Below are 15,636 nucleotides of genomic sequence, written 5' to 3' on the forward strand. Positions count from 1 at the left end.
GCAAACTTTGTAGATATCATTCAGTTGTGAACATCTTATCAGGAGAAATCAAACCATTTCTGAGCTCCAGAAACTGAGCTGTTTCTCAATGCTAAGTCGTCATGCTGGCTTCATGTTCACAAAATACGAGCCTTGGATAATCTAAGATGTGCCGTGTGTCGTGTAAGAGTTGTTCAAATCGTGTCAAAATCAGTCGTGTTTTGGAGTACATGTGGAGTCAGAAAGTTTAGACAGTACTAGTATTTTTTGAATAACGTGATCTGTTAGCCTAGCCGCGCTAGACAACCCACGGCAACGAATTTAATTCTCTGCCAGGGTGGGTCTAGTTACCCTCCATAAGGCTCGAGGCTGGATTCTCCTAAAACTGGCCGGACGAATCACCATGAAGTGTAGAGTCAGAAGGCGGGCGTAACTAAGTGACGACAGAGGCGCGACGATTCTGACAGAAACAACCGGCGCACAATAAACAGTTATCTTTCGACTCGGCTTTGGCCACAGCCCTTAAAGATTTGAAGCTAAAATTCAACTTGAAAGATAAACAAAGGACGGCACTGAAGTGTTTCATTGAGAAGAAAGACGTATTTGGACTTATGCCGATGGGATATGGCAAATCCTTAATATACCAGTTGGTTCCGCTGGTTGGGAAGCTAATGGGACTTAGCCACAATCCGCCGGCGCTCTAGGAACTCCGTCAGCCTATTCGTTGCGCTGATTTGTTGTATACCTACCCAATTGCTGCAGAGTGACTTGAAAGACAACCTTTTAGCCCGCCTGCCTCCCTGTCGAGCGGTCCTAGACCCTTGTGCCTTCAGAACATGGGTCTAGCACGGCTAGGCTAGTGATCTGTATGATTTCTGTGAAAATCTACTTTTCAAATGAATATACCTAATGAAGACTGTCCACAATAGTAGGTTCACGTAACATTAGCACATTGCAAAAACATTTCTTAGCCTTTAACCTCAGCTGTTACAATCATGCCTAATATTCACCCTTACACAGATTTAACTAATAAAGACATTTGACCTCGACTTTGACTGAGTCATTAAAAGGAGTTTTCTTAAATTAATTAGGAAGTTATATTTCCTCTGGTGAAACTCAAACAGACACAGTGCCACACTGAATAAAATATTATTCGTTCTTAAAACAAAATTTGAGAACTAACCTACTTTCGTTTTTACATGAGGAATCAGTTTAATTACCTCAATTTTGAAACACTCCAGAAATGTCAATCAACATTATGTTGACCAACTAGTTTTGTCTAGTTTAGACAGTAGCTGCTCCTGTATGTCTGATGCAGCTTTACTGAACTACATGTCATATGTGATTATTGTTGCATTTAGAGTCTAGTGGAGAGGAAACTTTGAGGGTTTTTTTGCGCACAGTGCTACAGTCGGTTGTTTTATATGTCAGATGAAAGAAACATCATAAAAACACAAGGAGACATTTAATTGTGCAAAGAAAACATACAAAAAGACACAAAATAAATCACAATTAACATGAGAACGCATTAAATTTTATAGAAGGGAAGCTCAACGGGCTGCTGCGTGTTTTTGTATATATACTAAGCATTGTAATACAGCACAGACTGTTGCGCTGGACTTCAGTATTTGTCTTTAGCAGCTTGATGGAAGCTGGAGAAGACAGTTTGAAGTGGTTTGTTGCACTTTGGCACTCTGAATTTTGTTTCCGATGGCAGAGGTTGGTATTCAGAGAAGAAGGGATGCTGTTGTCCATCTGCAGCACACAAAAAAAACAACAAAAAAAAAATGCTTTGAAGACACCAAAGACTGAAAAGTTCTTTGCACCAGTGTACTGTATCCTGAGTGCAAAGTTGATGTTCAGAAAGTCAGAAAGTGCCTTCATGCAATCTTCTCATTAGAATTTGACTTGTTTCTTCTCGAAACAGGACTAGTTATGTAGGTAATGACAAGTAAAAACATTATTATTGCTCTTATTATTATTATTATTATTATTATTATTAATTTTATTATTATTAGTAGTAGTAGTAGTAATAGAAGTATAGGAGGGTTACAGTTAATTTCTGGAAAACTTCTGTAGCTCTAACAAACATAGTGTGTAAAATGAAAATTATAGAATGTTTTATTTCATGCAAAATGCAGCATTTATCTGAACTAATCCACATTAATACTTAAATGCTTATTTATTATTCTTTGATTCTGAAATCACATAGTGTTGTAATTGCAAGTAAACATTTTTTTAGTGTCATATCAATGATGGTAGCTTAATCATATGCATAACACGTTACTTTATATGTCTCTATTCAAGGATTCAGGGTTCTTTATTGTCATACCAGCACACGTATTCACATGAGATAGCATGAAATTAGCATCTTGTATAAAGAACATTAACATTTATCACACACAGTATTATTCTGAAATTATATGTTGTATTTCTGACTTTGAACATCATCTTACTTTGGATCGAGCTCTCTTTGCAAATTTACTTTTAGCTGTTTGCACATGCATCTTACCATGTCACGCAGTATAATATCAAGTCTTTGTGTTACATTCTAGTTAGAAGTAGGCTGCAGCTGACTATAAGTAGTTATGATAAATATTACATCGTTCGGGCATATATCAGGCTGTGTGAGGACACCGCAGGGAGGAGCAACCGTTGTGTAATCATAGCATTTTAAAGATTAGTGCTATTATGCTTGCTAGGCTCATGGCTAATACAAAACAAATACATAACCTACATTTAGAAATCAGAAGAGTCTTTGTAGTTTGACATTTCTGTATCCTGTCTTCTGCATTAAAAAAAAGCACCAAAGTGGCTTCTCTGTTCTTTGGTGAAAATCAAGTTGTTGGTTTTTTTTTGTTTTTTTTTTATCTTGTTAACATGTCCTTATGATGCTCATTTTTTTATGGAAGGAAATATATTGTTAGATAAATTACAAGGTTTCAGGCAGCCTGGGATTCATAAACTTGGAACCAATCCTGTCAACTTGCAAGGTGAGGTTTTTCACATCATTGTTCTTCACAATCGGTTCCTGGTTCCAGCTTAAGTTGCTCAATTATTTAAAGGTAAAATGCTGTGGTGCAGCCTTGTACTGTTTTTCATTGTCTGAGCAGAGTCATATGAGGGCAACTGCCAGCGGCATAGAGGTGGGTGGGGAAGGAGGCAGGGACTTCGTAGATCTCTACATCCTAGGCGTGTAGAGTTTCATCTAAGCCATTTTAAGATAGAACTATGTTCATGGGGAGAAACTTCTAAATATCTAACTTTGAGCCACTGAGATGAGTTTTTAGGAGTTCAGTGAATAACCAGAGAGGGACTTGTGCAGAGAGCAGGTCTGCACAATACTTATTGTCACTTTTGCATCATATATAATGTGGCCAGTTTGCTGGCAAACAAGAGAAGAGAAAGTCCTGGTCACCTCAGATGTCATCTCTGTGTTGCTGCTCAATTCATCGCTCAGTCACCCCCCCCCCCCCCCCCCCCCACGCATCCTCAAAACATTTGTTTGTTAGGAGTAAACAGCTACGCAACTCCCACAGTCATCATCAGCACACAGAGTACAGAACATTTAATCACAGACAGATGCTAATAAAAAACAGGTTGTAAAATATGTACTTTTTAGTTCCTCTCTTCTTTTCTGGTATTACTGGTCCTATCCCCAGACCTTATTTAACTGAATGAGCCTAAAGCTGACCCCGCTGGTTACATAAACCTGTCACTTTTAGATGTTTCTCAAACATTCTGTCACAGACTGGAAGGACTCAGAACAAATAATAGAGCTTCAGTCACAGATTCACATTTAAATAGGAGTTTTTTTCTTACATTTTCTGCAGACAGCATCACTTGAGGTTTTTTTGTTAACAGATGTTTCACTGGAATACAAATATGTTTTCTGGCGAAAGAGTGTTGCAGTTATTATAAATGTTGGATCATTTGTGAAAAATAGTAAACTTTTCTGCAGGATTTTGTTTTGGAAGCCGTTCTCTACATTTCCCTCCGCCTTGATGAGAAGAGATGCACAGTTCTGTGACCACTGGAATTTGACTGTCTCTCTATTTGTCAGCAAGATTAAGCAACAACTACAAAGCCGAATTTCATGGAACTTGACGTAGAAGTGGAGCGTGAGCACAGCAAGAACGCAGATCCAGAATATTTTATCTAAAACTGCCTAGTAGGACATTGACCTTGGTAGGAGATGCACTCTCCAAGTGCTACACAAGCTCAGCAGCCTGTTGGTCATTATAACACTCATGTTTTTGGGAAGCATTACGCGCAAGTACAACATGTCCTCTCTGAGGGATAGACTCTCTCTCATATCAAACAGCAGTAAAGTGCAATGAGCCTGGAGCCACATACCTTGCCAAACCACATCGGGCATGAGTGACGAGACAAAGCCTCTCCTCCAACACACCCACACAGACAGACAGGATACCTGATAGACTTGGCAGTGATGGGCGTTTCCCAACACTTCTGGACTTAAAAAGCAACTTGGTGGGACAAACATCATCAGATCATCGGAGACAAGAAAAACAAACCCGACAGAGCGCACAGCAGCACGGTCATCATGAGCAGGTAGGATGTTCCAATTAAACATCCAGGACAGTGCAGCCAATTACCACAGAGCTGCAAGGCAGGACAAGCTGCTGAAACCAAAAGCTCTGTTTGACAGTTTGCATGACAAGAGTACTTGCAATTCTTTTGCACTTTTAACCCACAGCATTTATAACAGCCATAGAGAAATCATATAGGAAGAGTGTCAGGGAGGGTAAAGGTCAGAAACTGTGTCTAATGTATGTGTTAAAGTATAGATAAACTAATTTGACTATAAAAGAGCTCCAGAGAGAATGAGAAAACCTGCTCTACCTCAGAAGCACGAAAGAATTTATTTTGTAGATTAATCTTCTAGTGAGATTCATCAGCACCTTCTTAGCTTTATGATATGCTTTTAAAGGAACACTGTAAAATTTTAGAACTTAAAATTTTTTGAGGTGAATTAGAAAAGCGCCTCTCCTCTTTTATCGCGTTTATTTAATCTGTACAGTAATTGGAAAGTTGCCAACTATGGAGGGGTGTGTGCCGGACTGTTTCTGGTTAAAACCAGTCGCCAGACAACAAACCAAGACCCTTGCAAGTTACATTACCCAGACACACAATAGACATAGTAACATGCGCATTTAGATTTTTACACTTTCTCCAGCTTAAAACATGGGGTTTTGTTTGAACACTAAAGGGACACAAACAGCAGATGATCTGAGAATTTACAGACTCAAACTCTTCTTTCCTTGCATTCTGAAGAATATTTGTGCACCAGTTTGTGACAAAAACGTATTTCTTTATGTAAAGAAAAACGTAAATTTCGGCCACCAGGTGACAGCTTTAAATAAACAATACAGCGGGACTCCCAGGCATTCTGTATTGCTGTCAAATATTTGTTCTTGTGTGGATCAACTTTTCTCATCCAGTCTTTTTCCCTTTGAGTCAACACACATCTGAGCTGCTCTCCTGTACTCTTCTGCTTATTTGCTTGGTGAAGTAACCTCTTTAAATGTGCATGTGGCATCAGTTTGTGTCAATGATACATTAAATAATCATTATATGAGAAAAAAAAACACTAACTTTTATAGCTCGTGTGTTTCAGTTGGATTTCTGCTCATATTCAAAGCTTTTGCATGTTCAAAACATGCCACACGTATGTCTGTGTTTTAGGGCGATTTTTCAGGAATCGTGCATTTCAGTTTAGCTGTAACTGATTAAAGCATTGACCAAAAAACAGCAAGCAATTCTGGCAAATGTCCTTAGGCTTCAAAAGCTTGAGACTACGCACAAGACATGACAGTCAAAATCACAAATTGTTTGGTCTGAGGCATTTTAAGATCACAACACTGTGTATGAGCTCAGAATTCATCATTGTGTTGTTATATTCAGGGTGTAAAAAGATTCAAAACACTTAAGAAAAAAAGATCTGGAGGAGACATTTTTGCATTAATGAGTAACTTCACATTGATGTCATTTTTAGTGGGGGCACAGATGCACATGATCTCAGTTTCAAGAGGGATGCATCCCTTATGTCTCGCCGTGAAAACCACACTTATGGATTCACCAGAAAAAAATAAGAGGGTGTTGATTGGCAGGTTTTGAGGTGATACTGGCTACCCATTTCCCGATATTTCTAGTCTTTCTGCTAAGCTAGACTATCTGATACTAAGTGGCATCAATAGTGGGACAATTTACAAGGACGTGTGCTCAGTTGCATCTTGTTTGGTGACAGACATTTGTAAATGAATCTCAACACATTTTCAATGAGGGTGTACTTTAGTGTTGGAAAATATGAATGAATGTGGGTCAAGAATTAGAATATGACAGAATATGAGCCACAATCATCCAGTAAACAGATGCAGTTCTATGTAGTGGAAAGTGTGATAACTTGCATCAGTTATTTGTTTTGCGCAAAACAGAACAGAGTGTTGTTTTATACAGGATCTGAAAAACATCCAATCACATAAAAACTTCCCAGCTGCCCAAATCTGGACACAATTAGTGTGCATTCCGAAATTTATTTCTTCTGTCTTTCCTTCTCTAACCACTGCGTGCCAGAAAGTAAAAATGTAGCAAAACAAAGAAGCAGATGAAGAAAATAAGAAAGAAAGAGAAAAAGTAAAGCATAATGTTCAACATTAAACACCAGGAGACTTGTCTCCCCATTAGTCGTCCAAACTTGTTTTATCCCAGCCAGGTGTGACACTGAAAATTGTCAGGAAAAAATTTTGATTTTCAAAGATGATTTCATTATTATTCTGCAAATCTATTTAACATCCTTTTGGAGCACAGTTTTGTTTTTGATCTCTTTTGCTGAGGGACTGTTCCGATAAAGTTTTCATCCCATTTTAGATGCAAAATAATCGTTATTATTTTGATCGATCATTCAGACTGTTGCCTTTCCGTACTCAGTGCCCTCATTACTCCACTTAGGTTTACTGGGTAATAGGTCAAGAGAGAGTCTGCAGGTTTGTTTAAAGTGGTTGTGTTGTCAGAATTTTCCTGCCAAGTTCAAACTGCAGAAACAATCTGATGTGCCCTCATTACTCCACTTAGGTTTACTGGGTAATAGGTCAAGAGAAAGTCTGCAGGTTTGTTTAAAGTGGTTGTGTTATCAGAATTTTCCTGCCAAGTTCAAATTGCAGTAACAATTTGACGTCATCCCAGCAGAGCTTTGCTGCACTGACCTGCATCATCTATAGGGTTACAGCTTGAGCAACGTATGCAAGGATGAACTTCAAACTTTACTTTGCGGTGGAACGTACAGAAATTGAAGCAAAAAAGGAACTTTGGTGTTGGACATAACTGTTTTGGTCATGTTTGCTTAAATTCTCTGACCCTGAAGTCAACATTTGTACGGGAGAGAAGGAACATCAGCCTGATTGCCACAGTAACATTGGAACTGAACATTCAAAAGGTCAAAAGAATATTGACTTTAGAGATTAAAAGTGAGCGTACAACACGTTGTTATACTCATTAACCAGCTAGAACAAACAATGACATTTACCTTTCAATGCGTCACTGCACTAGCCTAGCCGCGCTAGACAACCCACGGCAATGAATTTAATTCTCTGCCAGGGTGGGTCTAGTTACCCTCCATAAGGCTCGAGGTTGGATGCTCCTAAAACTGGCCGGACGAATCACCATGAAGCGTAGAGTCAGAAGGCGGGCGTAACTTAGTGACGACAGAGGCGCGACGATTCTGACAGAAACAACCAGTGCACAATAAACAGTTATCTTTCGACTCGGCTTTGGCCACGGCCCTTAAAGATTTGAAGCTAAAATTCAACTTGAAAGATAAACAAAGGACGGCACTGAAGTGTTTCATTGAGAAGAAAGACGTATTTGGACTTATGCCGACGGGATATGGCAAATCCTTAATATACCAGTTGGCTCCGCTGGTTGGGAAGCTAATGGGACTTAGCCACAATCCGCCGGCGCTCTAGGAACTCCGTCAGCCTATTCGTTGCGCTGATTGGTTGTATACCTACCCAATTGCTGCAGAGTGATTTGAAAGACAACCTTTTAGCCCGCCTCCCTCCCTGTCGAGCGGCCCTAGACCCTTGTGCCTTCAGAATTCAGAACGTGGGTCTAGCGCAGCTAGGCTATCACTGCACTGCAACTATACACTATTTCTCTCTATAAATGCATATACACAGTAAATATATATCTTCTACATATAAAAAATTGCAAGTAGAGTTTATTTTCAAGCCAAAGCAATTCCATACATCACTGGAGAGCAATCTTGTTGGAGGACTATTCTTCAAAAATCATTAAGCTGAAAAAAAGTCCACCTTTTCATAGTATTATTATTATTAAAGTACACTGTTTGCTGACAGTTTTGTGGATTAAAGTATTAGAAAAATCTTTTGTCACTTTCTTGATTGCTTCTTGTGATTCTCTCCAAGTTGGTAACATGGATTTAAACCTTACAAAATAACCACAATTTTCAAAATCTCATGATTGGCACCATTTTACAAATGGCGGTCATCATCAAGATTTGTTGTGTTCCTGAAATCTATTTTAAAATGAAACCTAACCATTAAAAAGATGATGTGATGATGTGTTGTTTTTTTTATGTAAACCAGCAGCGACAGCTACACCATCATTATCATCTGTACTCTTTAAAATATTGCTGATTTAACCTCTAGTGTTCCTCTGCAGTTGTCTGATCAGCCAAGCGGAGGTGCAGAGCTTCATTGAGAGGTGTATGATGGCAGTGGGCACCCAACCTCATCATGCCCACAGTCTGGCTGAGGTGTTGGTGGAAGGAGACCACAGAGGCCACTACAGCCACGGACTCAACAGGATGGGTGAGTGGGATGCTGGAATTTATCATTTATCTGTGTTTGGATTGATGCTAATTCCTTTGAATGTTTGACTTTCACTGTGCAGAATGATATTCAGATTTTGACACTTTAAAAAGGCTTCTGTTGTGCATACCTCTCTGAACTGCAACACTGAGAATAGCCCTTCAACGATGTATCCACACTAAACTCTCACTGGTGCCATTTGTACTTACCGCCTCTATATTTTTGGGCAGATATGTATGTAAAGGACATCCAATCAGGAATCTGTGCAAAGGATGGTGAGCCGGTGGTGAAGAAGGAGACTGCAGCCACAGCGCTGGTGGATGGGAAGAATCTGTTAGGCCCAGTGGTGGGAAACTTCTGCATGAATCTGGCCATAAAGAAGGCCGAAGACGTCGGCATTGGCTGGGTGGTTGCACACGGTGAGTCCTGTTATTCTCTGAACCCCTGAAAGAAAAGTTAGATGCTGTAATGCTGAACTGAACCCCTGCCTTCTCTACTACTGGGCTGCCTGTATATGCTAACATTACAATGCAGTTGATATAATTGTAGGGGAATGTTTTTAAACCTTGACTATAATTGCTGCACTGGCTCAGCTCGAAGAAACTGAAATGGGAAAGGTTGTTAATCCATTTCTTATTATTTACTGATGTTTCACATTGACATGCACAGGCCTGTTGGGGAGTCAGAGGAATTGTTTTACCTGTTTTTGAATATTAACTGACAGTTTGACTCATGAGGCAATTAGGTGTGGAGGAGAAGAAGGAGGAGCTAAAACCACAGGATTATAAATAACTGGAGACACATTCAGTGATTTGCACATAATTAAAGGTTAAGACTGAATTCAATTTCCTTTATGACTACTCAGGTTTTAGCAACAGCATCCCCAATTATATGGTGCTAGTTTTACTATAGTGGAGAAACAATACGCAAATTTAAAGAATCAGACAATGCCAATACATAACCACTGCTGTTGAGTCATAACATTTCTATGGCGCTTTTCTGTCTTTCAGGTTCCAATCATTATGGTATCGCTGGATATTACGCAATGCAGGCCCTGAAGAAAAACTTGATTGTGAGTGAAACATTTTTCTTCTGACATTCATTTCAGTTTCAGTGCATCTTTTTTCCAGAAAGATTTATTTCATTTGCTGTTATTAACAACAAATGGGAGTGAATGGGCTGCATTACTGGGATTTTTTTTCTTTTTTTCTTCCTTTTTTTCTCTTCTTTTTTCTCTTTTTTTCTTCTTTCTTTCTTTCTTTCTTTTTTTTTTTTGTCTGCAAGTCCGCTCAAAAATGACACCAACCAACCATGGTGTCATTGCTTAAGCTTCATGCAATTTTTTTCTTCTTTGTGACTGTGATTTTTTTCTTCTCTGTTCTTTTTTTCTTCCTAATAATGATCCGGCTCCCTACAGGGCATGGCATTTACCAACACATCCCCACTGGTGGTTCCCACTCGCGGTAAAGAGGTAAATGTGTTATTTATTCAGAATAAGCTGCACGACATGCCACGTGTGACGCTAGGTCTTGTGTTTGCACAAAAGCTATAGTATAAATGTCTGCATGAATGACAAGCTGAATGAATGTGCATTGGTCCAACATATTGCTGAAATTATTGAACAAGAATATTGTATCTAAGAATCTTGCTCATCCTGACTCTGTGAAACTCTGTCTGCAGTGCACTTTGGGCACCAACCCCATCAGTGTGGCAGCTCCTGCTAATGATGGAGACAGCTTTGTTCTAGACATGGCAACATCAGCAGTAGCACTCGGAAAGGTAAGGCCAAGATTATTTTGTGTTAGTAGTGTAATGGATTCATAAAAGGTCGTCCCATTCCTAACAGCTGAAAGAGTATAAGTCGAACGCTATCACATGCAGAGGGTTCTAGGACACACTGTATCCTACTGAATGACCAGGTTTTAAACTAATGCATATACAGTAAATCAAGGCTTATACTCTCTGACTTTATGTGATGTGCACAGATCGAGCTCCATGACCGCCGTAAAGACCCCATTCCTGAGGGCTGGGGCTGTGACCCTCAGGGAAAACTGACAACAGACCCCAAGAAAGTTGTGAATGGAGGAGGACTGGTGCCCATTGGTGGCAATGAAGAAACAGGTAAGATTAAACTGTTAGCTCAGGGAAGAAGAGATTCTGTTTTCATTCTGTTGGCATGTCATTGTCATATAATATTGAAGTGGTCCCCTTCAGTCTTATAGTTACAGTTTGAGGCTCTACTGTCATGTAAATATCACGTTAAAACAATCCTCTTGCTCCACTATTTCACCATATATACGCCTGTTCAAAAGTCTGGGGTCACCCAGGCCCACTCACACTTTTATTCGTGTGCTAACACAATTGCACAAGGGTTTTCTAATCATCAATTAGCCTTTCAACACCATTAGCTAACACACTGTAGCATTAGAACACAGGACTGATGGTTGCTGGAAATGTTCTTCTGTACCTCTATGTAGATATTCCATTAAAAATCAGCTGCTTCCAGCTAGAATAGTCATTAACCGCATTAACAATGTCTAGACTGTATTTCTGATTAATTAATGTTATGAAAAACATTTCTCTTTCAAAAATGAGGGCATTTCTAAGTGACCCCAAAGTTTTGAAGTAGTAGTATGTGCTTTCTTTATCAATCAAACACTGCTCTGACTTCCTCACTACTCATTAAAAGTTGCTGGACAGAACAAAAAGAAGCTAAACCAGTCATTTTTAACTGAGTGGTTCCCAGTCCTAAATGTTTTTCTCCTTCCGCTTCACCAATCTGTGTATTTTTGTGCGCAAATTAACACGTGATGTAATGATTTTTCACTTCAGATAAGCCTTTATTAATTCCGGAGAGAGGAAACTGCTGAAATGCCATGACGTCAGTAGAAAAATAAACAAGATTATAGAGAAGCACTGTCGATATTTTTTGGAAACAAGACATTTATTGCATCATTTATCTGGATTATGTTGCTGTCCTGCAGGAGGGTACAAAGGCTACGGTCTGGGAATGATGGTGGAGGTTTTCTGTGGTATCCTGGCTGGTGCCCAGTACAGCAAACACATCCGCACGTGGAAAGTGACGGACCGTGTTGCCAACTTGGTACGTTTTGTTTCGGTGCAGTGTTGTGATTTACGGAGGACATTGTGTGCCAGTTTTGATTGATCCTCTAGGGACTTGTGTCGTATTTTTTGTAGCTGTAGTCATGTTAACTTTCTTGTCTACTTGTCTTGTTTTCTGTCAAATAACTGGAAAACAGGTTGAAAACAACTTACCTGTAGCTCATAGCTACACTACTTTTTCCATCAAAATTGGAAAATGCATGTTTGAAGTTAATTAAAGTGCTGTGTTAATCTTTTTTTTTAAACATGGAACTTTTTACTTGAGGCCCCTATAAAACAATTGACAACTCAGATTTGCCACATTTCCCCAGTGAAAGTAAAACACAGAGTAGTTACCCTAAAGAAGCTACTTACTTCTGGAATAGTTTAAAGTTCCTCTACTAAAGATGAAATAGGCTGAGATAAGTAATCACAACAGACATGCTGTTATGGTGTGTTTAAATTTTCTAAAACTATCAGTTGTCATTCAAGAAAAGCAAGGAAATCAACTATGTCAAAAGTCGGACGTGTTTGACAGCTGTTTTCTTCAAGATAAGTGCTGATACAGGCCACACGTCATGTCATGGCTCTTTTTGCTGTTTGCACTGGGTCACTTCACTGTGTTACCTGTTTTGTGTCTTCAGGGTCAATGTTTTGTGGCAATCAACCCAGAGATGTTTGCTCCCGGGTTCAGTAACAGAATGTCAGATCTGCTGTCCATCCACAGAAACATGGAGCGTGTGAGTATAACTGAGGAAGTGCTGATATACAGCATTTATAGCATTTGATCCTCTTTGAAAATGTGCATACTGGAAAAGCAAAATTAGTTTTTTCTTACCATCTATTCAACAAAATATCAATGGATGTCTTCTGTAGGAAAAGCTAATCTTTCCCCCTTGAGCAGGAATAACTTTTCGTAGGCATTTCGCATAATTGTGACCTCTATTCTTGCAAAATTCCTCCAAAGATTTATAAACTTTTCTTGCATTTATTGCCCATTTTAAATCCCTCCACAACATTTCAGTGAGATTCAAATTAAACATTTTTGACAATGTCATTCCACAACTCTCCATTTCTTCTTTGTGATTCTGTGGTGGACTTAGATGTGTGCTCAGGATCATTACCCTGTTGAAAGATCCACTTCTGGTTCATCTGTAACTTTTGGATAGATGGCCTCACGTTAATTTCAAACCCTCTCTGATGTGATGCAGAATCCATACTTAAATCAATCATTACAGCTCCCACATCGATGAGGCAGTGAAGCAACACTTAACCAGTTACACCGCCGTGTTTCATGGCTGGTATGAGGTTCTTTTCCTGAAAAGCTTTACTCTGTATGCGTTAAACATGTGCACTTGCATGTCTAGAGTACATTATTCCATAAGGCCTCCTCTTTCCATGTATGCTTATTATTACTATTTTTTCACGAAAATTAAGTTTTCGACAGCAAATGCAATGCTGGTCAGTACGCTGGGCTTGAGAACTTTTCTTTGCATTGAACTGTCTGATCTTGGACTGACTTTACCAGGAAGGTCAATCCTCCACAAATATTCCTGATGGCACCACACACCACAGCAACAAGAGCACCAAACCCTGGACTTTAGTGATTCCACCTGTCACTCTCTAATAATTAACCCCTGATTGTGTACTTACATTATTTTTTGCTTCATTTTGCTGCTGTTGCTCTTGTGCTGCAGGCTGACCCTAACCTTCCTGTCTTGACTGCTGGAGATCCCGAGAGGATGAACATGAAGAAATGTGAGGAGATGGGTGGGATTCCCTACCACATCAATGTGGTCAACTTCATGGTAAGAGCTGAGAGGTGATGTTGTTCCCAGACCAGTCCGAATGAAGGTTTATTTGAATAATTGTGTTTTTACACTGTTCTGTCTCATAGAAGTTGTTGTTTAGAAAATGAAGGCTGTTTTTGCGGATGAACCTTTACTTTTATTGTATTTTGTCAAGTGCAATGCTCTAGTTCACTTTCTTGCAGAGAATTACATGAGAGGATTGATACCACAGTCTTTTTAGGATACAGCCTGAATGTGAAACTTGTATTAGTTAATTAGCGTAATTTATCATTAAAAACTGGAACCAGAAGAAAACAATGTGGCCAGCTTTGCCCAAAATGATCACAAATCATGAACTAGCTCCTCTAAAGCTTACTAACTTGACCAGGATAATGAAAATACATTATTTGTTGAGTACAAAAAAATGTGTCCATACAAAAAAAAAATGTGAAAAAAGCCGTTTTCTAAATTTCTGGTGTTGTATGCCAAGCTGTTCTCTTGCCAGACACAGCCATTAAATTACTGTGGACACTACACTCCAAAAAATAATTGTGTGGCAGTTGCCACACATGTGCGCAACTCCCATAAAATATCAAATTTTTTGCCAGTCCTGATGTGCATGCAAAGTTTGACGCGTTTTGGAGTATGTTTAGGCCGCCAAAGTGGAGTTTGAAAAGATGGGAAAAGAGTGAAGAAGAAGAAAAAGAAACCCTAGGGTTTCAGTAGGGTCCTTCGGTGCTCGGAACTTAATTAATCTTCACCAAGTACAATGGAGACATACCTGTACTGAGTCATTTAATGAGCTTTAGAGGTGCCTTCTGTACAGACATCTGTCCTATCAATCCTCTTTGCAAGCAAGGTCAAGAATACCAAAATGTGCAACTTTTGCTTCACCAAAAAGGCTCTGAAGCTAATTCATCTCAAAATGTGCATTTTGTCTCTGCAGAATGACTGTGCTAAGAATGTTGGCATCAGCAAGCTGCTGCCGTGTGACAGACTCGTCTCCAATTAGATGGTTCTAACAGGATCTTCAACTGAATATTGGCCACTGATTTTGTTCATCTTGAAGGTCACGCAAAAGCAATTTAATTGCAATTCTGTTTACACACAATACGCATGCTGAAAGTAATATTTTATACATTTTTATACCAGCACTTGTGAGTTATTGAAATCTTTTAAACTTGATAAAAGTTTGAGTTAAAAAAAAACAACATTTATTCAATTTTGAAAGGTGTGACATTAAAAGAAAATTATAAAATATTTATATATTTTTAAGAAATTCTGTATTTGGTATTGAGATAGTGTATCTCCAGATATCCAGATCCAAGCTTAAATATGTCTTCAAGAAAAAGTCAAATATGCACATTGTTTGTCTAAAGCTGTTGTAAAGTGTTGCTTTGTGTCCGATGGTTGCATGTGAATGATTTTTTTTTTGATGCGATTGAGAAATAAAATCTTAGAAGTTTGTTCTCATCAAATGAAAATTTTGGATGCAAAATTGTAACAGTACAGCTGTCACTACAGTATGACGCACAAAGTAATTTTTTTCTAATACTAACAAGCATTTTAGTTAACAGTGACAAGATTTTGCTACTTTTATAATGTTCATATAATCTTTTTGGTTTATCTTGAAAACATCATTTCTATGTACATTATTCAATAAAATACACAAACCAAAGTTGCATCTTTAAGCATTAATGCTTTACTGTTTTGTCACATTTGTCATTTTTCGTTTACTCAGTGAACCACCAGATGGCGATGTGAGCTTCACTATTTTAGTTCAGCCTGAGATGGTTCATGGTCTAATGTTTAACAAGTTAATAAATGAAAGACAAAGACTAAAACAGACAAAAATGTGTGTCTACGCAGCAGTCATATTTTGAGTGTCCTTGTCCTTGTGTTTTAATGTCATCTTT

The 15,636-nt window shown here is 38.8% G+C and overlaps 1 protein-coding gene across 1 annotated transcript; it reads left to right on the forward strand.

The window, feature by feature from the left end:
* The first annotated feature begins 4,331 nt into the window (after positions 1-4,331).
* On the forward strand, positions 4,332-15,398 carry LOC110950271 (uncharacterized oxidoreductase YjmC-like). The gene is made up of 11 exons (XM_022192744.2): positions 4,332-4,551; positions 8,680-8,828; positions 9,059-9,247; positions 9,839-9,900; positions 10,246-10,299; positions 10,509-10,607; positions 10,814-10,949; positions 11,813-11,931; positions 12,575-12,670; positions 13,628-13,738; positions 14,667-15,398. The coding sequence occupies exons 1-11, from the start codon at positions 4,544-4,546 to the stop codon at positions 14,730-14,732; spliced, it is 1,089 nt and encodes a 362-aa protein (XP_022048436.2). The 5' UTR covers positions 4,332-4,543; the 3' UTR covers positions 14,733-15,398.
* Positions 15,399-15,636: the final 238 nt, after the last annotated feature.

This window comes from Acanthochromis polyacanthus, chromosome 8 (assembly GCF_021347895.1).
Source record: "Acanthochromis polyacanthus isolate Apoly-LR-REF ecotype Palm Island chromosome 8, KAUST_Apoly_ChrSc, whole genome shotgun sequence".
NCBI lineage: Eukaryota > Metazoa > Chordata > Actinopteri > Pomacentridae > Acanthochromis > Acanthochromis polyacanthus.

Coding starts and splice junctions, on each gene's coding strand:
- LOC110950271 (XM_022192744.2), top strand. Junction 10,300..10,508: donor TTCCCACTCGCGGTAAAGAG/GTAAATGTGTTA, acceptor CTCTGTCTGCAG/TGCACTTTGGGCACCAACCC. Junction 10,608..10,813: donor CAGCAGTAGCACTCGGAAAG/GTAAGGCCAAGA, acceptor TGATGTGCACAG/ATCGAGCTCCATGACCGCCG.